The sequence below is a fragment of the Oreochromis aureus genome, linkage group 12 (assembly GCF_013358895.1).
Source record: "Oreochromis aureus strain Israel breed Guangdong linkage group 12, ZZ_aureus, whole genome shotgun sequence".
NCBI classification, from domain to species: Eukaryota; Metazoa; Chordata; class Actinopteri; order Cichliformes; family Cichlidae; genus Oreochromis; species Oreochromis aureus.
The window spans coordinates 36,580,383-36,604,202 of NC_052953.1; the positions used below are offsets into that span (position 1 = coordinate 36,580,383).

At 42.6% G+C, this 23,820-nt stretch overlaps 1 protein-coding gene across 1 annotated transcript in view; it reads right to left on the reverse strand.

The window, feature by feature from the left end:
* Positions 1-8,002, reverse strand: part of arid3c (AT rich interactive domain 3C (BRIGHT-like)) — a 62,021-nt gene extending 54,019 nt beyond the window's left edge. The window contains exons 1-2 of the mRNA XM_031740055.2: positions 7,510-8,002; positions 6,716-7,309 (exon numbers count right to left, since the gene is read on the reverse strand). Of these exons, the coding sequence (XP_031595915.1) occupies positions 6,716-7,309; positions 7,510-7,548 (633 nt within the window). The 5' untranslated portion in view covers positions 7,549-8,002. The remainder of the gene's footprint in view (positions 1-6,715; positions 7,310-7,509) is intronic.
* Positions 8,003-23,820: the final 15,818 nt, after the last annotated feature.

Here is a 23,820-nt window from a genome sequence, read left to right on the forward strand (position 1 = left end):
TTTTATAAGAACCATGGTTTATAGAACACGGACATTGTTGGACATTAAATCGAATAAAGTATTTAAAATGAGCTCAACCTTAAACATAAGCAGCAGTAATATTAATCCATTTAATGCTGATGAGGAACATTTCTGCATGCCAAATATCCTCGGGAAAGATACGAACACCAAGTCACTCTGCGATTCGTCCATCGGAGTGTGAGTGGTTTGGACCTCTCTGCCATGTGGTGAGGGATACTGTGGTTGTCAGGCAGATCTCTCGAGGTCCTGGGGATTCTTCGACTTCCAGCTCCCTCTGGTTCTCTGGCACTCCCGCAATTTGACTGTGAGCGCTCCATCCGGGGCCTCGCAAATCCCTCTGCTGGAGTGGACGCAAAGCTGTCACAGAGATGTGTGGCTTCAGGTTTCAGCACTCCTGTTTTTTTAGTGTGTTTTGTTACAGATGCATCATTTGGAGACCCAGCATGTCTGATGGCTTCCTCCTAGACTTTTGTCCCTCCACCACCCCCTTCCTTTCTCTTTCTGTCACGCGTCTTTTTCTATTGCTCCTTCCTCTTTTCCTGTCTCTCGCCAACCTAGCCTTCACCACCTTGTCCACTCTGCCATTATACCCACTCTGATAATAACATGAAACATAAAATAAATACACAAAACATAAAGATTAACAAGAGGAGGATACAGACAGTTGATAACGCTGCTCTTGGCAAGACCAATGTGTTTGGCACAATAAAGCATTCAGACCATTATTCTACTCCCAGACAGGACATGTTATTAATCAAAACAACCTTATGTGAAAGTAAAGGTAAAAATCAGACTCTTAATTCACATTAATATAAACAGCTGTTAGGTCAAACCTGGAGTCGGGGTTACTCCAGCCTTTTTAAATTAACACATCCTTGCAGCTTAGTTTTCCAAGCCAGGATTGCATCACCCTCGAACCGTCATTTTTCATTCCTCCACTTCCCATCATGACTTCTCAACCCTTTTAGCTCCTAGTTAGGCTGCCTAGTAAATTTGGCTATTGCCTGATATAAAAAGGAATATGCCTTTTTTCAAAAAAGACAAAACCTAATTTAAACTCAATTTCAGTGACCTTGTGGTAAAGAATTTTTAGTGTATGTATATTTTAAATAGTTCTGTAATCTTAAAAAAAAAAAAAAAATCCTGAAGACTTCCCGCGTACCACAGTTTGAGAATGACTGCCATAGAGGAGCTGGTGAGCAGGGAGGCTGACCAGGAGACCAGCATGGAAGGCCTGGTCCACTATGGCAGTGAAGTCGAGGTGAGTGATAGAGCAAACTCATGGCCCTGTATTGACTCCTTCAAAGCAACTGAAGACCAGGACAGAATGGAGACTGGAAAACCGGAAGAGTTCTTGCTAAGAATATCCATAATTGCCAGTCCAAGAGAAATCATCCTTATACCTGTGGTCCTGTGAATGCAGCTGGAGATCTTGAGCAGTCTGTTCAGTTCCTGCCTGTACTCCAACAGCTTTGAGTTTAAAGGGCCATGTTGTTCTGTCACTGTTTGGCTGTGTGGTAAGCTGGTGGTGTCACAGGCAGACTGTATGAATTGTGAAGAGTGAACCCAAAATGCAGACACAATGGAACATGGAACACAACTTGAATATTAACAAAAGGCGAGTTGTTTTATAAGGCTGATGAAAAAAGGGTACAAAAACAAGAGGGAGTTGCACAATGGAGAGAACCTAAGTAGAACTAAACTGGGAAAACTACACACTAAATAAAAAAGACAAAGAACAAGACCTTGAATGTGATTTAAAAAAAAAAAAAAAAAAAAACCTGAACATGGAAAATCCTGGCAACATGGAGGCATGGAAACATGACGAGGAACAACAGACGACCTGCCACTGAACAAAGGAGGACAGAGGACTTAAGTACACAGAAAGATAATGAGAGGATGGGGAACAGGTGGGAACACAGCTGGGACAAATCAGACCTAACGAGACAAGAGGAAGCAAAACTAAACACACGGACAGAAACTTTCACAGTAAAACAGGAAACACCGTGGAACGCAGACATGAAAACACGAAGTTGACAACATAAGACATGCAGACATGAAACACATAAAGGGTGAGGGAAACTTGAACACAGGGGTAGAAAACACAAGGGGAATCTAAAAAACACTGAACTATAACGGCAATTTAGGTATAGTAGAAATGAGCTTAAATAACCTAATGAACTTAAATATAGATCGAACACCTCAAAATAAAGTAAAACTGGGAAAACACAGCTGAACAGAGTCTAACTAACGAGAAAAGAGGAAGCAAAACTGAACATTTCAAGGGACCTTAGGGACTATAAAAATAGACATAAATCCCTGCTTCAACCCAAAATAACTCACCAACTTACAAAAAGCTCAAAACCCTGACATATGTGTATTGTGTATACTAAAAAATATGCTAAATATTATGTTAAATACTATAAGGCTGTTTGTATTCAAATAAGTGAAAAAACTGGAAAAAATATGGTGAGAAACAAAATACACTAATTGTAAACAGAAAGGATATATTTAGTAAGTTCTTTTCAAAAATCATGTCGTCATTGTAAAGAAGGAATACTTATTTTTTCATCTTGGCTGTTTTTATGAATTGTGACTTAAAGGTTTTATTCACATTAACAAATGGTCAGAAGATGGACAGTTTTATGGTTGATTTAAATGCCAGGAAGAGGGGATTGAAATTATATACAACTACAGATGGAGCTCGTTCTACAACCACCACCCTACAGCTGTTTATTTATTCATTTATTTATTTATTTTTAAACAACAACCCGAAGAGGACTTCTCCAAGCATTAAGTAATACATAAGTCATTATTCACTTGTTATTCCTAATTAAATTAATGCCTTTTGTACATGTAAATATTTTGAGCATGAGAGTTTTAAAAGAAAGGAGAAAAAATTGTGTTGCATTTTATCGTTTCCTTCCTTATTACTTTAGATAAAAGTGCAGCACAAACTGAGTTACATAGAGATCTATACTCACAACAGCAGACAAGTTTCTTTTTTGTTTAGTTCAAACTAACTTTGTCACTGCTTTTCATATAATACAAATGAAATTTGGTCAAACAGGTAAGAATAAATCAATTTTTGCTGTGTTCAAATAAATCTGTAACAAAAACGTCACACCAACTCTTCACAATGTAAGCTTTAATGCAGCTGGAAGAGGAAACATTCAGAAAATGTACTTCATACATGTTTTTAATTCTAAGATACAAAAACAAAGGAAAGCTTCCCCAGATCAGATGAATACTTCTTGCTGTTTTACCAACAGCAGTCTGTCTATAGCAAAATGCATAGTGGTCGAATTTGTGGACATGAGGAAGAAAAAGACAATAAAACCAGAACGTCAATATTCAGCGTCTGATACATTAGATTAAACATTTATCTGATGTATTGTGAAAAAAATCAATGATCAGTTTACTAAATCAGATATTAAAACAAGTCCCGAACAGTAAACAAATGATTTTTAAAAATCCGCAACAAACGCATTACATATTATGATGAATACACAAATAAACACAAAGATTTTTACAAATGTATTCCAGAGATGCACCGAGAAACAAAATGGACAAAACTTCAACACAAGCTTTTTGTCCTCCGCTGGTGCACGTGCCACAAAACTCCAGACCCAAGTAAACTGGGAAATATGGTTTTTATCGTACGGAGCATCCTGCAGCATCCTGTGAAGTTTTGGTTTTCGAGTGCACTGCGTACGTGTTTCTTCTTTAGGTCTTTAGGTTTTTAATCATTTTAATTTAGGTTTTTAGGCGCCCCTCAGCACTAGATTTAGATTCAAAGAAACTACAGGAAAATATGCTCTGCTGGTTCAGTCATCATCATAAGTTACTTTTTCAGAACAAAAGGAGTGTTTTTAACATCTCTATAATGTGTGTAATGCTGTGAGGAGTCTATTTGAAACCAAATAATTCGAATATTTTAAAAAATAAACAATTTTTGTATTACACATACAAAAACAGTAATCTATTGATTTTTTCCATGTGTAATACAAAAAGTAATGATTACTCTTTACTTGTTATTTTTATTGAAATAATGCAGCCTTTTGAGCCAGAGTAACTCATGGCTAAGCCCACTCTTCACTGTATGCCTTCTCCCACTGTCGCACTGCACACTTTCCCGTCCACTGTCTCATAAAGTCAAATGTCTCAAAACATAATATGTCAGAATTAATGCAGTGAGTTATATACTTGACAGAGATGGTTGTTAGAGTACTTTGACTCCACTCTGTAAAATGATGTGAAAATGCACTGTGACATAATCACTGGTTGACATTAGGCTACAGCTGCACACAGCAACACTTTACTGATGATGAGCTCTTCCTCTCAGCAAAGATGGAAACGAGAGTCTGACTGCTCACCGCTGCTGCTGTTACCTGCTCGGCTGCGATCGGCACCCACCCGGCTTTAACAGCATTCTCACTTCTTGACTCGATTTGTGTGTCCGTGCTGATGCTTTTGCACGATAAACGTACACTCCTCCAAAGCTGTACTCCATCATGTTCCACCTCTGAGCACATGACCTGACATCACCTGGTTGTAGCCAAAGGAAGAAATGTTTTGTTCTGTTTGTGTCAGCGTGCAGAAGTGTGACGGTGAATTCATGACTGACTTCAGTGCAGTAACACAGTACTACTTTAGAAGCTTGTGTTTATATCAGCACATATAAAATTGTAGTTGTTGCAAACAACACAAGTTTTAGGATTATGACAGGACCACCAGGCAAAAAAATCATATCTCACATTTTTTTCAACTGATACTGATTCTAAGGCAACACACTGTTAAATACTGTGTGAGCATTTAGAAGAGAAAGCCCAGCGTGTCATGTGATTTTCTTTCTGTTTTGTAACAGTGTGGCAGTGACTCGACTCAGCTTCCAGACGGGGAAATCCCAGAACTTTTGTGTGGGAGCCAGACGGGAATACTCCAAAGTGCAGCTTTTGGCACGTCTGAGTTTCTGCCTAAACTTTGTGCGACATCTCTCTCTTTCTGCCTCAAATCTTTTTATTTCGGCACTGTTCAGCAACTTCTTGTGTCTCAGGAATTTCTTTTATTTTTCTGACTCATCTCTATAGATTCTCCTTCATGTTGTCTGCTGTTGTGTAATTAAGAGTTAAAATAAGCTTGAACAGCTGCCCGGCAGCATTGTTTGTGCTAAACATTTGGGTCATGGTTATTGTATGATATCATCCAACAAGTCCAAACACTATTTAAAGTAAAACAGTACAAATATAAGTGATTAGAAGGATTTTTGGTTCAGATCACGTTGACCTTTCTCCGTTATATTCATCCCACATCTTGTTCCTATTTTCAAAGATTAATTTAACGCCTGTGGTTCTGTTTTGCAGCTTTGAGCACACTGAATATGCTGGCTCCACTCTGTCTGCTCAGCACACACAACCATCGGTTTATTGTCCCATAACTGAAAGATTACAAATGAATAACCTCCACAATAATGAAACAACACATACATGGATCACGCAGGCTGTGGCCACACATGCATGAATTTACAGATAACAATGAATTACTTTATAACAAATAAAATATTCAAATAAAATCTGTAGTCATTGGACCATAAAGCTGATCAGAAACAAATCATAGAAAACAAAAACTGAATAATGAGTGTCAGGTCACCGTCCTCCACACACAACTGTCTTCATACAGACGCTCTTGGTTTCAGTGTATACGTCCTTTAATGTGAAGCATAACGCAGTCAGTAATGTACACGTCACATTTAGGGAAAACTGTGGATGATCCATTGTAAGCAAAAGATGACCTGGAACATCCACAATCGATCAATCCATGATTGGGAGAGTATAGATGTGTCTGAAGCAACTGGGAAATACAACGACTCACCTGTAACTGCATACACACTCTTTAATATTCTGCACAATCTGATGTCTTATATCTAACAAGAACTGATTTGTTAGTTACTTATTAAAAAATTATTTTCATAAATTCTGCAGAATCAACTCATTTAATAAAATATGAGGACTTAGAATAACTGTGGTTAAAAACCCATCTAACCTATCACTTACTGTTGTTTAAACGTGTGCTGATGCAGCCTTTTTCTGACAAGCTAAATGGTTGGATATTATTCATATTATATAATGTTATTATTTTCAAAGTCACTAAATGTAAATGTAATAAATCCTGTAACCATCCAAAACTGTGGGTTACTTCCAACTGTGGTTCAGAACAAACTGTGTAAAACACCTCAGCAGGTGCGTGTGCTCTGTGAAAGCACACAATTCTCAAAGAAACAGGTATGTCTAGGCTTTGGTCCACATGTCTAAAACTGTATGTAACCATAAAAGCATGTCACACCACGACAGTATTATAGTAAGCACCTAGTTCATGTTTAGAACAAAAAAAGCAGGTCATTCAGTGTTCCCTTAGTACGTGTGCTTTCACAGCATAAACTGTGAAGTTTAAAGCTCTGTCGTGCAATACGACACTACAGAGTAGAACATGTTCCGAGCCCAAACAACCACACACACACACGCACACACACGCGCGCGCGCATTAAAGTCTTCTATTTCCATACAAAATAAATCAAACGTGTGTTCGTTTCAATAAATGAAAACATGTCGCGCTTACAAACAACTGAAAGCTCCAGAGAGGCCAGAGCGAGCTCCGACAGGAGGGCGATGCGTTCACTGGGTCAGTGCTGGCTTACCTGTTTGAACTGCTCCTCATAGGTCCACTCGTGTTGCTGCGACGCGGCGTGCGACGATGGAGAGTCTGCGTGACCGTGGGTAGCGAAGACAGCTGGGACTCTGAGATGCTGAGACACGCACGCTTCCTGCAGAGAGGACTGGTTTAACCCAACATCGTCCCCGTCCTCGTCTTCGTCCATGAGATCCTGTACTTCCGTGTCATCTCCCTCCCCGTCCCGGTCTTTAACGTAGATACCGGGGTTGGAGTTCCCGTCTTCGGCGCATATACGGACTTCCATGTGAGGAGGGGTCACTCCTGGGGGTGAGCTTTCAGCTCCGGCGGAGAGGGCGCCTGGCATCGCCAGCTGATAGTGGCGGAAAGCCAGAGCTTGTTGGTGGATCTGGGACTCTACCATACAGCGGAGCTCTTTCTCTTTCTCCGCCTGCCGGAGCTTCTCCTCCAGGGCGAGGCGCGCTGCCTGTTGGCGCTGCAGGTTTTCCATGACAGCCTCGAGTTTCATGCCGCCGCTGCCGAGCTGGTGAGACTGTGCGCCGGGATACGGGCTGTGGGGTGTTTGGCGTGGAAGGCTGCTGCCAGAGGAGAAACAGCTTTGCTGCAAGGAAAAAAGCGGTTGGTCGTAAATATTATCACATCAAATGCTTCCTTCAGTAAGCCACGTGGTCGGATATCAGATTGTCATAAAGAGCATAGCACGCGACACATGTTAGCCGCAGGTGAAAAGTTCTGTGAGCGCTGAAAACATGGACGGAACTGGGTGTAAAGACAAAATGAACAGAAAGTCCGGACGCTTACCAACACAGACTTAGTAGTTACACTTGAGTTATCAACCATGTTGCCGAAACAGCCCAATCACGAGTCTTCTTTCAGGTGCAACACGAACATACTCAGTCATAAATGCTGGAGCGCCCGCTTTCTTTAGGCAACAAGTGGCAAATGTAGTGAGAATGACCTCTGGAGGTAGAGATCAGCGCGCCTGGTCCACCTGCAGCAGCAGCGCGTCAGTACTGAGACGCTCAGCAGCTGACCGCACGCTGTGATGCAACCACTGAGACCTCTGCTCAAGTAACGCTAATTTATTTATTTAATCAGATATCCTGGAGTATGTTTGAAAACTGCTTTGTGCAGTTTTATTGCGTTTGTACTGTATTTTTTGTAAAGCTGAACTTCAACATGACATGACAAAAAAAATGACTCAAACATACAGTCACCGTGTACATCCAGAGAAACAGCAGCTCGTCCGTAAAGGCATTTAAAACCCAGATGTGTTAGTTTTACTGGGATAATAATCAGCCTATAATTTCCATATGATTAAGATACAATAATATTGTTTTGATATTTTACAACAGATATTTATTTTTAAATTATAAAAAAAATAATTTAAAAATAAATTATAAATTATATATAATTGTTAAATTATATATAATTATATATTTTCTGTGACGTATTTTCCGTTCTCACCTGTGAAACTGAGATATAAATTTACTTCATCACATGAACCAGTCATGTGAAATAAAATCACGTCTGTTTCCATAAACCTTTTTGTCCAGTTCTGAATTCAGAATTATTCATATTTATTTTGTACCAACAGGACAGTTTTTGTTTGACAGTTTTAACAAAAAAACTTTAAAAAAAAAAAAAAAAAAAAAAAAGATGTTGAGTTTCTGGATATTTCTTTTTGTATTTAAAAATTAAGTTGATTGAAAAATAATGACATTTAAATGATTCTTTTTAATTTATTTTTACAGTTACATTAAAGTTATGTTTTCATTACTAGTATTTAATCCCACCCTGTAATTACATTTACCCAGATGGACTGAACCTGTGTTTCGTCAGTACAGCACAGAGACACTACAGAAAATGCTCCAGTGCAATGCAAGCTTTCTCTTAACATGTTAGTACTGTGTTATGGAACGAGTGCTTTTACACACTTGTACAGAAACACGGAGCTACAGCTTTAAAATAAAAATCCTGATATGACCACCATGTTGTACAGTGATTCACTGAATCCTCCACTCAGTTTAAAGAGTTTGTCTATAATTTATATTGTTACTGTTTGAAGTTGAGTGTTACACTCATTTTATGATAAGTATATTGGAATCAGGCAGCACGGTGGCACGGTGGTTAGCACTGTTGCCGCACAGCAAGAAGGTCCTGAGTTCAATTCCACCATCAGGCCGGGGTCTTTCTGTGTGGAGTTTGCATGTTCTCCCCGTGTTTGCGTGGGTTCCCTCCGGGTACTCCGGCTTCCTCCCACCGTCCAAAGACATGCAGCTTGTGGGGATAGGTTAATTGGATAATCCAAATTGCCACTAGGTGTGAATGGTTGTCTGTCCCTGTGTGTTGGCCCTGCGACAGACTGGCGACCTGTCCAGGGTGTACCCCGCCTCTCTCTCCCGCCCTATGACAGCTGGGATAGGCTCCAGCGCCCCCCCGTGACCCTGGAAAGGGGAAGCGGATGGATGGATGGATGGATATTGGAATCATTAATCCTGTGGGATATTGTAAATATCCAATAAAGATAACCGTCAACCTGAGAAAGGCGGTGTTAATGTCACAGTTAGGAACAGGAATAGGTATTCAGTTTTCTATTTACAATCACTTATTTTTCTTAGTAATGTATTTAAATGTATCTTTTTCTCATCACTTTGCTTTGGGTTGAGAAAAACCAAAAGAGTAGTAAGACTTTACAGGTCCATTCATAAAGTAAAGCTGTCACTGGATTGACTCTAAAAATAATATATTGACACATTTCTCTAACAGAAAAAAAGATGCACACTTCTTCTCTTGATTTAATGCATGTTTGTTCAATGTGGTTGTTTATTTCTTTTCGTAGTATCTATCAGCTGTAGTTCAGAGCAGCCCTGAATTCAGGGCAGAGGGATGGCACAGAGATTTGTAGAGCGATTGGCGACATTGAAACCCAGGTTCTTCAGGTGGAGTCTATTGCTCCACCCTACATATTCCATATATATGGGGACTGGGCCCCACAGGCCACATGGATACTCCTTGAGACACTCCAGCTGTGGTGGCTATAAACCAGTTGATGCTGTTATTATGTAAGAGGCAATTTCTTTGGTTAATCTTGACTGAAAAGGTTTGTGAGTAACCTGCTGCAGACACAGTGTTTCACTCAGAGAACCTGGGTTACGATCCAAACAAACCATTCTCTATTGTATTGCGGTGCCTTCTGATACATCCTACATATTACATATGTAAAGGGACTCTATAAGACAACCACAAGGAAACCATGCAGGTGCATGGAATAGCAGTTGAACTCAACCTCGACATCAATGATAGCGCTCACCTGTGTGCTCACTACGTGCCCGTCACCACAAGGACTATTTACAAATATGTACAGACCCACATCCTGGGCATAATGTCTCCCACTCCATGCATGAAGCTGTTGCAGAACTGCAGCGCTCCTTGACTGACAGCCTGCTGCATCCCAGGTGTACAAAGTAGCATTATCGCAGGTCCTTCCTCCTCTTAGACTTTGTAACCATCACTGGTCTCAACACAACACAATAAGTTGTTTATATCCTTGCTGTTATTTGCACAGTTTTTACATTTTCTGTAAGCACAAGTATACAGCTAATTTTGTGCATTTAAAAAAAAAAAAAAAAAATCCTAATCAGTTGAATATTTCTTTAAATCTGTTTTTTGAATCTGAGTAAACTATTTTGAATAACTGTATAGTATTTTTCATTATCTTGTAAATTCCCCTCATTTACTGTACAGCCTCTTATTTCTTATTTTTTATTTTTATTTATTCTTTACTTTAGTGTGAATCTACATGCTCGATCTGCCTGTTACTTTGCTGCTGGAACACCTGAATTACCCCACTGAGGGACAAAAAAGGGCTATTCTATTCTATTCTAAAGCCGAGGCGTATCTGGCCACACCAGGCACTAATGCCATCAAACAATGGGTTGGAAGCCACCTAGCAGGGGTTGGACTGGTAATCGGGCGTACTGATTACCAGTCCACTTTTGGAGCAATGGATTAATTGGAGGGCTGCTGTGTACGGACCCTATATGCACTGAAAGCAGCCCATTCCTTCATTTTCATTACCAACCCTGTATTGCCCAATCAAATCTCTTCGGTCGCAGAAGATGGCCACTCCTCCCTCAGCCTGGTTCTGATGGAGATTTCTTTCTTGATTTCCTGGTATGACTCTCAAACACGTAGTCTAGAGCAGAAAGCTGGAGAGGAAATGGCTGACAAACAGTCAGAGCTCTACTGAGCCAACCATCCCTTTAATGCTAACTAGTAATGACTTCATGAACTTCTTCACAAATAAAATTCTTATCACTAGAGAAAAAATTACCAATAATCATCCCACAGATGTAATATTATCTACAGCTACTTTTAGTACCATCGATGTTAAGTTAGACTCTTTTTCTCCAGTTGATCTTTCTGAGTTAACTTCAATAATTAATTCCTCCAAACCATCAACGTGTCTTTTAGACCCCATTCCTACAAAACTGCTCAAAGAAGTCCTGCCATTAATTAATTCTTCAATCTTAAGTATGATCAACCTATCTCTAATAATCGGCTATGTACCACAGGCCTTCAAGGTGGCTGTAGTTAAACCTTTACTTAAAAAGCCATCTCTAGACCCAGCTGTCTTAGCTAATTATAGGCCAATCTCCAACCTTCCTTTCATATCAAACATCCTTGAAAGAGTAGTTGTCAAACAGCTAACAGATCATCTGCAGAGGAATGGCTTATTTGAAGAGTTTCAGTCAGGTTTCAGAGCTCAGCACAGCACAGAAACAGCTTTAGTGAAGGTTACAAATGATCTTCTTATGGCCTCTGACAGTGGACTCATCTCTGTGCTTGTCCTGCTAGACCTCAGTGCTGCGTTCGATACTGTCGACCATAATATCCTATTAGAGCGATTAGAACATGCTGTAGGTATTACAGGTACTGCGCTGCAGTGGTTTGTATCATATCTATCTAATAGACTCCAATTTGTTCATGTAAATGGAGAGTCCTCTTCACACGTTTAAAATAAATTTAAATTGTAAGAAATAAATGTGTAAAATTACAGTAGTGATAAAACCCCCCAGAAATTTCTTTAGTAGAAAGTGAAAAAAGAAACTTTTCTGTCATTTAATTGTTCATTCTGTAATTACTTTGTGTAGTATGAATGGAAGGAAGATTTTTGTCAATAAGAAAAGCTGTAGAATATACTGAAATACAGATAAAGGCCAAAATTTATGCTTGTGCTTGTTTGTGGTGAGGAGCAGATCAAACAAGTGAAGAATTATAAATTCTTCAAGTGCACGTTCAGGCCTGTGAGACTCATTTAGACACTCAGACACTGAGCCATGGCTCTGTGCTACATGCACACATTTCTGCATCTCTGTCATTCAGAGACACTTTCTACACAGATTGTAGATGCTGCTCATTTTATGTTTTCACTTGTTTCTTCACTTTTTCCTGACACACTTGCATTTAAATCCGGCTCCCCTGTGTGTCTGTGTACCTGGCCTGTAAAACTACAATTGCTCTCTTGGGAATATGAGCCCCTTCCTTTTTTCACATAATGATATGATCCCTGTCTTTGCATGTGATTAGCTGCATGGTGTGCCCATCAAAATAAAGTCCCGCCCCTGTCTACACGGATTCTCAGCAGCACTGATTCAGCTCCCACTTACCTACGGGCAGTGTTGGGTAAGTTACTTTAAATTAGTAACTTAGTTACATTACTAGTTACTTCTCTAAAAAAGTAACTCAGTTACTTCAAGTTACTCGTTACTTTCAGAGCAACTAGTTACTAGGGAAAGTAACTTTGGTTTTACTCAGACTTCTCTTGTTAATGTGTTGCTTCCCTAACTGGATACCCAGCCAGATTGCCAGTCTTCTAGCTTGCTTACTTGCCACAAGTGCACTGTGCCACCTACCAATAGAAAGGAAAAAATAATGTGCACATTTCCACGAGAGAAATTCCACGCCTGGACCGTCGTTGACCGCCGCCATGATTCTAGCCTGCTTTTTACATCCAACACAAAAACTGCAGTCGTGGTGCTTTTGATTGTACTCAGAACTTGGAAATTCTGCCTTCTGAATAGGAAGATGTAGGTAACACCAGACTGCAGATGAGCTGCATACAGAGCTGGACTGGGACAAAACAATCGTCCCGGGCATTTTGACTAGAGACCGGCCCACCATTATAGGAAAAATCAGAAAGCCTTTGAATGAAAACAAACACTGTTGTGACAGTGATGTACACTGTTCTGATGGTATATATGTATCAATCTATCAATCGTTTGTTGTAAGACTCAGATAATTTTTTTTTTTTAAAGCGAGACATTTTAAATGAGAATAATAAAGAAAAGTATTTCTTTGTGCCCCCTTTCCTGTTAATGCCCTACCTGCCCCCTGGCAACACTTTGCTAGATCCGCCCCTGCACAGTTACCAGCTGTCAGCTACTTAGAAAAGGATCCTGGTGTTATTTGTCTCTCAGAAACAGTTCATAACTTCCTTCAACTCATTCATGTCACCTAAAAGGTAAACCTGTTTCTCCATCACCTGTTCAGCTCTGATGATTCAGTAAGGACATCTCCTGGTTTCATCTGCATGTTTCCCTCTCACCAGATAACCAAACCGATATCATGACCAGCAGCTTTACAGCTGTGGCTCCAGCAAACATCAGCTGATACTAGAAATTAATATTAAATAAATTCTAACAACAGCTGATCAAGCTTAAACTTGCTGCTGTTGTTTAACGCGACATCCGCTGGTTTCCTCTTTCTGGCGCAAAGTGGGCGATAAATAAACAAGAGAGAAAAGCCGATCAGCTGATCATTGATCAGTTTCGTGATTGAAGTAGAAACAGGAGAGAATGAGAGAAGAAGAGGCAGCTGTGCAGCTTCAGCTTTGTGTCTTTTTCATTGTAGCTGAAGTCCGGGACAAACTGTGTTCCTTTTCACCTCAGTACGAAACGCGTAATATTTTCTCTGAATACCAGACGATTCTGTTTTTTAGGGGACGGTTGGAAACTCTAATAATTAACCGAGTAACGCGTTCCTGGTTTTGGCATAATAACTAGTTACCGTGCTCGTTACCACAATAATAACGTAGTTACTGTAACGCGTTACTTAATAACGCGTTAGTCCCAACACTGCCTACGGGCCATTATTAATTGACATATTATATCGCGGGTCGGATGGTGTCCCACAAATTTGACACCCCTGATCTAGACCGATGGCGGAACAACTGCTATCACACCTGGAGATCGATGAGGTACAACACAAATGCTATGGCAAGGCGGAGCCAGGACGTTAGGTCAGGGGAGAGATATCGTGACCTCCACCTGAGATTAGGTACCAAGCCCCAAGTACAAATATTGGTTACATTATTTTTATTAAATATTTTCTTTCTTTTTTTTTTCTGAATGTATTATTGTAGGCTCTACCTTACAATACAAAGAGCCTTCAGGCGACTGTTGCTGTGATTTGGCGCTGTATAAATAAAATTGAATTGAACTGAATTATCGAGAAAGCGAAGCTCATAGGGCCAGATCCAGGTGGCTGGAATGGGCTGGCTTGACCTGAGAGACATGGAAAGAGTTATGGAATTTCATGATCTAGGGCAGTGGTTCCCAAACTTTTTTTTGCCAGGCCCCCCTTTTTTACAAGAAAAATGTTCGCGCCCCCCGCACAAACACATCCTCCAAACACACACACCCATATTTTGTTTACAAACTCCATTGCGGTTTATTTCACACCTCAAACATTTAGTAAACAATTAAGCAAATACAAGTAAACGGCAATAAATTACAGGCAGTAATAAAATATACTACTAACTCTTTTACGCTACGTCCACACCTACACGGGTATTTTTGAAAACGCAGCTGTTTCTATGCGTTTGGGCTTTTCGTCCACACGTAAACGGCGTTGCGATTCACCGAAAACGGAGATTATTTAAACTCCTTTTTTGCGTTTACGTGTGGACGAGGATTACAGAGTTCGTCACGCAACGTCAAAGGTATGTGCCTCTTTTCACGTCACGCTGTGCGCCACGTTATTGTTTACATGAGATGAATTGCAGATAGAGACAAAATACTGTTAATCTGACTATCTTCAGGTTTTACACGCTTACATACACACGCAGTTACTGTCCCTGCATTTAGAAAGGCAGAGGCGTCACGGTGTAATTATTTTACCTGTAGTTGTTTTTTTTCCCTGTGTAATAATATTCAACATTGCTGTCAATACATTTTTCAAAAAATGTCTCTCTGTGCAAAATGGGTTTAAACACATAAACAGCTGTGGGATCTTGTTTGTCCGTGATTTGGAGAGCCCAGCGCTGCTCCCGACGCAGGGAAACTAATTTTGCAGGGGAGACCTACCTCGGCACTTGTGCAGGTGAAGCCAAAGGGAAGATATGCTTCACCATATTTTCCTGTCTTTGGCTTGGAAGGAAGTTGGTTTGGAAACATATTTGGCGATGCTTCATCTCCTGCTTTGCGTTCGTGTGGGAGCCCCGTCAAAAACCTGTCCACAGTGTCCAAGCGCTCTTTTTTTTTTTTTTTTTCCTTTTCATACCGCGCCCCCCCTGCAATGGCTCTGCGCCCCTCCTAGGGGGCGGGCCCCACACTTTGGGAACCTCTGATCTAGGGTAACCTAAGAGAGATGATGATGGGATTAATGACAGATTGAATCTCAAAAGGACCAGTGAAACTGGGAGAAAGTCTCCTTGACTCAGTCTGGTTAACCACAAAACACATAGCCCTTGATACTTTCTGACATGGAGAGTACTGAGGTGCAGAATGGTGATGCGATCAGTGCATTGTTAGCTCCATGAAGCAGTGTTAAGCAGCGCGGACCTGATCGACCTCCAGAGGCATCAACAGCAATGAAGGTGGGCTAAACTGAAGGAACACTGAGTTGAGCCTCCTGGAAGGGGAACAAGAGGGCTGGTAACCCCTTATCGCCTTGACAGGAGACAAACCACTGGCAGAGGAGAAGTGCAAATTGTGGGAATATTCCATCCATGCCAGGTGGGAATTCCAGGTGGACTGGTTAGAGGATGCCACACAATGCAAAGCTGTCTTAATTCATCCACTCTGTCTGGCCATTGGTCTGAGGATGGAAACCAGAGTAGAGACTGACCTGTGCTCTGTGTGACAACTTGTGGCCATTTTTGTTGAATGTTTATGAATCAAAATTTGTATTCATTTTGCTATGTAAATTTGTAATTTATTTTACTTTTGGAAGTTTTGGAAAAGTGATTAGTTTCTTAACTTCTGGACCCTCCCACTAATTAAAGTATTAAGAGCACCCTGCAGGGGTGTGGTCGAAATGTTTTTTGTTTGCCAAATGTCAGATGGGATGCAGGAGGGTTCAAAATGATTTTGTCGCAACTTTTTGAACTTGTTAAATCAGATTTTTGTTTATATTTTTCCATGAAATAAACGCCATATAATTTTAAAGAATGAAGTCGTAAGTGCGTTCTAAAACAAACCACCCATTGCCACCCACAGGCTTTTCTTGGACTATTTTTGTGCTTTGGAACTTAAAAGACCGTGATACAACTAAACTTAGTGGTGTGAGCCCAATGCATTATCTTAGACTAAGTGGAAGATGGGACTCAGATGACTCAGTCTCCCAGGTACGGTAGCCAACGACACATGAAGTGGGTAAGCTTTTGGCCACTCTTTGTATGCCACAAAGAGTGGCCAGATGAACGCATTTTCTTGTTCACATGAAAAATATATATCAAATATATTATGTATATATATATATATATAATTTTTCTTTTGTTGACTATACATTTAATTAGACGTGTCCGCTCTACTGAACTCCGGCCTGCCTGGCACTTCCTCAGCCTTGGACTGCTCCGTCCCCTCCAGGCCCCAGGAGCTACTAAAATAAGAAGAGGAAGAAACAATCAGTCCGAACAGCATCAGCTGTCTCTACTGTGACACTGTCCCTTGAACCCTGTGACATATCTCCATCGTCCAGGTACCAATTGGTGATTTGGGCGTTGGTATTCTTCAAGCGATGGAGTCACTGAAACGGGGCATGATCCAGGGCAGCACAGGAAGTAATAGCAAAGAGAGTCAAGCGCTGGATCCCCAAGCACTCCTGCTCCACCGTGCTATAGCGAGCTTCAGGTTCTGAGAGCTTACAGCTGATATAGACCACGGGGTGGTTGACCCCCCTTACGTGCTCTGACAAAAACACCCCCAGCCCTCTGCTCGAGGCGTCAGTCCACAGAATAAAAGGGAGGGAGAAGTTAGGACTGTAGAGCAGGGGTTCCCCACAGAGAGCCTTCTTTACCTGCACAAACGCCGCCTGGCACAGCTCCGTCCACTGGAACGTCCCAAGATCTGTCTCACTTCTTTTTTGGTCTTGGGACGTGGGCAGGATGCGATGGCGGTTGTTTTATCCATATGCGGACACACCTGCCCGCCTCCCAAGTGGTATCCCAGATACTGTACCTCCCTCCATCCAGCCGCACACTTCTTCAGGTTGGTCGTGAGCCCCGCCTCCCTCAGGGACTCCAGGACCACAGCCTCTCACCACACATGCACCACCCAGGTGTCACTATGGATGATAACATCATCCAGGTACTTGGCAGTATATGCGGAGTGCGGATGCAGCACCCTGTCCTGTCCATAAGGCAGTGGAAAGGGGCTCGAACTCCTAACCAACCGAACAGAACTGTGACACAATTGGTACAAACCATACAGAGTGACGAAGGCCATTTTTCCCTTGGAATCTGCAGACAAGGCCAGTAGCCCTTGGTTAAATCTAGTGTCGTGAAAGAGCTGTGCCTAACCAGTCCAGGAGCTCGTCGACCCGGGGCATGGGATAAGTATCAGCTGTGACGGAGAACTGGTTTCAGCCTTCTCCATGCTTTAAGAAGGTAGAGCTGATAAAGTGCTGCCTCCCCTCTCCGACCGTACCACTTCGTAGTCAACGTCCCCCACTTGGCGTGTTACGACAAAGGGTCCTTGCCACTTGGCAAGTAATTTTCGAGCTAGAAGACAAACACTTTATCCCCCAGTGCAAATTGCCTGAGTCCCTCTGTTATACAGGCACTGCTGACGTTCCTAAGCCTGGAGTTTTTCCTTTCCACTTTCACCAAAGTGCTTGCTCATAGCAGAATAACATGTAATTGTTGGGGCTTTCTCTGTATTATTCTAGCATTTTTACTTTACAATATAAAGCGCTTTGAGGCAACGGTTGTTGTTGTCTTGCACTATATAAATAAAACTGAACTGAACTGTATGAAGAAAAGCTCCACCAAGATCCAACAAGTAATCCACTGGACAAACAGCCACTCTGGTAAGAACCATGCAGTTTCTTTTTCTTGAGCATGTGTTTTGGTGGCCCACTGTAGTCTGGAAGTTCTGCTCGGTTCTCAATGCCCAGGTGAGCCTTTGCTTTGGTTTTCACATCCAGATTAATGGACAAACTTAAAGGTCAAATCTAGAGTTTGAAGCATTCCTCCGGGGCTTCTTTGTGGAGTGTGCATGTTCTCCCAGTGTCTGCGTGGGTTTCTCCGGGTACTCGGGTTTCCTCCCACAGTGAAAAGGCATGCAGTTAGTGGGGTTGGGTTAACTGATGATTCTAAATGAACCATAGTTGTGAATGTGAGTGTAAATGGTTGTGTGTCTCTCTGTGTTGGGGCTGCAAAAGACTGACGACCTGTCCAGGGTGCTGACACACACACACTCTCCCAATGACAGCTGGGCTCCAGCCCCCCATCCTGAATTGGATAAGTGGAGGAGAGTGAATGAGCTCATCGCTTGAACGTTGAATACCTTGAGTTTGTGCTTTTGGCTCTCTTTCTAAGTTAATAAGTGGAAGAGAAGGGATGGAGGTAGATCTACATTAATTGCATTCTAGGATTAAATAAATTACCCCCACAAATAAAAAAAATATCAAATTTATAATAATATCAAACATGAAAAATATAATATCTTTACAGTCTTTATGTTTATAGGAGTGTAATACTAAAAAAACTTCAAGTTTGCCAATATACTGCTGTGCAGTTCTGTTCACGTTTTTCGTTTCTTTTCTCCTGTCTATACTAAAACAGTCTGTACCAGGTCAATTATTGTCCAACAGTACAAAGTAGGAAAGAGTGCAAACATACAGCTACAAATGCATCACTTGCAATTCAAAAGAGAAATTTGAATTCAGGCAGCAGATATAAATCAAAGTCAGACACTTTCTTTGTATTTACAATAAAAAGAAGAAGAAAAGTTTTCCCCCCTTTTAGACAACAAGTGGGGAAAACTCGTCTAATCAGGGAGAACACATTCACCCAAATCATTCTGGTCACTGTGTGCATGTGTTAGATTAATCACAAGACCTATAAATTACAGACATAACTGTGCATTTCTACTCGTCCCTATCATGTCAGGCCATCATCATCATCATCATCATGGTCTGACATTAGCTAGGTAACATCACATAAGCAGTGTGATTAAAACAATAAATATGGATGAACAAACATCACTGAAAATAGACAAACTGGTGATGACCTCATATCCATTTAGAGAGAAGGAGACAGATGTTATCTTACCTTTGTGCAGGTGGTTTGAGATCATGACAGAATCTAAAACATGTTACAAATCTTCAGTTATTAAAGTTCATGTGAATCATAAGTGATTTAATTACTTTCATCTGGAAAAATACTTTTTTGTGTGTAGTATGAGATGTTAAGGCAACCAAACACTCTTAGGATGAGCTTTCATTGTAAGCATGGTCTTGCACATTATCACTCATACAACAGAGACAAGTGGAGACCTCCCATCACTCAAAGTTCAACTCAGTGCACCGTGTGAAAGAGCAATAACCATTGTCGAGTGTTCTTTTCTTTCTAGGATGAACAGATCTCAGGTCCAGTTCATGTTAGGATGTATCAGATTTCTTGCCTCAAGCAGTTCAAAGAATAATTCATGTACACAAATCTCCAAAATTTGATTCTGTTCATCTGGACGTAGCATTTTCAGTGGGAGAAACATTTCGTCATCATCCAGCTGACTTCTTCAGTCTCAGCTGACTGCAGGTTTCCCCAAACCTTATAAACAGTACATTTGCATAATGACTGAAACCAGCCCACTGAAGGAACAATGGGCTGGGAGGTCAGTTCCTTAATCATAATTATGCAAATTCTCATGACCATTGATCAACAATCACTGACCAAAACCCACTGATCAAAGACCACTGATCAATGGCCATGAGTACCATTCACAGAGAGTTGGGGAATGGCTGCAATCACAGCATTGTAAGATGGTGAACGTTTCATCACTTGAATGAGTGACGAAACGTTTCTTCCACTGAAAACGCTACGTCCAGATGAACAGACTCAACTTTTGGAGATTTACTTACCTGGATGATTGAGCATGCATCAAGACCATATACATAGATCTCCCTTTGGTTAGAAAACCACAGTCTGCAGCAGTTTTCTGTGGCCAGCTACCGGCACAGAGATCCCCCTACCTTAGTGGTACCCATATTTAGAAAAGAGAATGTGCATCTATCTGATTGGTCAAAAACAGTTGAGAAGTGGGCGTGGTTTAGACTTAGACACACACACACACACACACACACACACACACACACACACACACACACTCACCTTGACCTGTTACCCACTTTCATGAGTCTGAGGCAGCATCTCTGTGAGAGCTATTGTTTCTGTTCACTACTGCATTCCTGCACAAACAACTGTCGATCATGGGAATGTATTTTATTCTGAGAGCTTAGTAGTGCAATTAACTATTAAAGTAATCTAAAATTATTTATTGTATATATATAAAAAAAAAAAAAAAAAACACCCAGCACGCCCCTGCGGGCGGTTTATCCTTCAAGCTCGGGTCCTCTACCAGAGGCCTGGGAGCTTGAGGGTCCTCTTGCAGTATCTTAGCTGTTCCCAGGACTGCGCTCTTCTGGACAGAGATCTCCGATGTTGTTCCCGGGATCTGCTGGAGCCACTCGCCTAGCTTGGGAGTCACCGCACCTAGTGCTCCGATTACCACGGGGACCACCGTCACCTTCACCCTCCACATCCTCTCGAGCTCTTCTCTGAGCCCTTGGTATTTCTCCAGCTTCTCGTGTTCCTTCTTCCTGATATTGCTGTCATTGAACCGCTACATCGATCACTACAGCCGTCTTCTTCTGTTTGTCTACCACCACTATGTCCGGTTGGTTAGCCACCACCATTTTGTCCGTCTGTATCTGGAAGTCCCACAGGATCTTAGCTCGGTCATTCTCCACCACCCTTGGGGCATCTCCCATTTTGACCTCGGGACTTCCAGGTTATACTCGGCACAGATGTTCCTGTACACTATGCCGGCCACTTGGTTATGGCGCTCCATGTATGCCTTGCCTGCTAGCATCTTGCACCCTGCTGTTATGTGCTGGATTGTCTCTGGGGCATCTTTACACAGCCTGCACCTGGGGTCTTGCCTGGTGTGATAGACCCCAGCCTCTATGGATCTTGTACTCAGAGCTTGTTCTTGTGCTGCCATGATTAGTGCCTCTGTGCTGTCTTTCAGTCCAGCTTTGTCCAGCCACTGGTAGGATTTCTGGATATCAGCCACCTCCTCTATCTGCCGGTGGTACATACCGTGCAGGGGCCTGTCCTTCCATGATGGTTCCTCGCCTTCCTCCTCTTTCTTGGGTTTCTGCTGCCTGAGGTATTCACTGAGCACTCGGTCAGTTGGGGCCATCTTCGCGATGTATTCGTGGATGTTTCTTGTCTCATCCTGGACTGTGGTGCTGACACTCACCAGTCCCGGCCCCCTTCCTTCCGCTTAGCATACAGCCTCAGGGTGCTGGACTTGGGGTGAAACCCTCCATGCATGGTAAGGAGCTTTCTTGTCTTTATGTCAGTGGCTTCTATCTCCTCCTTTGGCCAGCCTATTACCCCAGCAGGGTACCTGATCACGGGCAGGGCGTAGGTGTTGATGGCCCGGATCTTGTTCTTACCGTTCAGCTGACTCCTCAGGACTTGCCTGACCCTCTGCAGGTACTTGGTGGTTGCAGCTTTCCTAGCGCCCTCTTCATGGTTCCCATTCGCTATGCGGGATCCCCAGGTACTTGTAACTGTCCTCTATGTCTGCAATGTTGCCTTCTGGTAGTTCAATCCCCTCAGTTCTGACTACCTTCCCTCTTTTTGTTACCATCCGACTACACTTCTCCAGTCCGAGCGACATTCCAATGTCATTGCTGTATAGCCTGGTAGTGTGTATCAGTGAATCGATGTCTCGTTCACTCTTGGCATACAGCTTGATGTCATCCATGTACAGGAGGTGGCTGACAACCGCTCCGTTTCGTAGTCGGTATCCGTAGCCAGTCTTGTTAATGATCTCACTGAGGGGTTCAGGCCTATGCAGAACAGCAGTGGGGACAGAGCATCTCCTTGGTAGATCCTGCACTTGATGGTGACTTGTGCTATGGGCTTGGAGTTGGCCTCTAGTGTTGTACGCCACATCCCCATTGAGTTCCTGATGAAGGCTCTTAGGGTCCTGTTGATCTTGTACAATTCTAGGCATTCCAGTATCCAGCTGTGGGGCATTGAGTCATAGGCCTTCTTGTAATCAATCCAGGCAGTGCACAGGTTGGTCAGTCTGGTCTTGCAGCTGGTTCATTTGTGCTGCCAGATGCTCGTGGAGTGCAGTCAGCTTCTTCAGCCAGTAGGCGTGAACCATGTCGGGCCCTGGTGCTGTCCAACTCTTCATACTGGAGACCCTTTCTTGGATATCTGCCACTGTGATGGTTACTGGACCCTGTTCAGGGAGGTTGCTGTGGTCTGCCCTCAGATCCACTAGCCACTGAGCATTGCCGTTATGGGTTGCGTCCTTCTCCCATATGCTCTTCCAGTATTGCTCCGTCTCCAGCCTTGGTGGTGCTGTTCTCTTATTGTTCCCTTGCCACTGAGAGTACACCTTTGCTGGTTCTGTGGAGAACAGCTGGTTTATTCTCCTGCCTTCTCTCTCTCTGGTGTACCTCCTCAAGCGGCTGGCCAAGGCTGTGAGTCTTTGCTTGGCAGTTTCCAAGGCCTCAGGTATGGACAGCTTGCTGTATTTCTTATGCACCTTCTTTGTCGCACCTTTCTGCAACTCCGTTAGTTGGCTAACCTCCCTCCTCTAGCCTCCTTCTCCATGGAGGGTATTGCCCCTTGTGGCTGTTCAACTTGTAGCCAAGCATCTCACTGATCACTGCTGCCGTAGTGTAGATCAGCTTGTTAGTGTCGGTAATCGTGGTTGTAGGTATCATCCGTAGTGCTGCGTTAACATCATCTAGCAGACCTTCTGAGGGTACTTCACGTAATCTTGGTAACCGCCACGGGGATCCAGGTTTCAAGCTTGGCCATGATCCTATCCTTCAGGTCAGTTCCTCTGGCACTCAACGATCCTTCTCTTATCGCACTTGGGGCTATGTACCCAATCTCGGGTGGGGGTGATGATATCTCCCCCCTGACCTGGCGTCCTGACTCCTCCTTGCCGTAGCATTTATGTTGTACCTCGTCAATCTCTAGCTGTGAGAGCAGTTCCTTCTTTCGAATGTTGGAACACTGAGCTACTAGTTGTTTCGCCGTCATTGTGGATGTTGGGTATCGAAGAATCCATAGGTCCCTCATCCTATTCATGTAACCCCTTCCGCCAGGGTTACTTGCGTAGAAGCATTCCAACAACGCCCTGTTTTCGTCTCTTGCCCACCGATGCCTTCTTGTTCCAGTAGCCCACTTGTCATCAGGGTGCCCTGGTTCCTCAACACCTGACGCGGACCTTGTTGATCCGGGCGACGTCCGAGCCGGCATGCCTTCATATTTATCTGTCTCGCTCATGTCTGCGGTAGGCTCGCTTAGCATAGGGGGTCTAGCCTTAGGACCCTTACTGGATACAGACGCCCCAGGCAGGAATCGAACTTGCGATCTTCTGCTCCAAAGGCGTGTAGTTTAACCACTACGCTACAACCACGATTACCGACACTAACAAGCTGATCTACACTACGGCAGCAGTGATCAGTGTGATGCTTGGCTACAAGTTGAACAGCCACAAGGGGCAGTACCCTCCATGGAGAAGGAGGCTAGAGGGCAAGATCAAAGTAGCACGGAGGGAGGTTAGC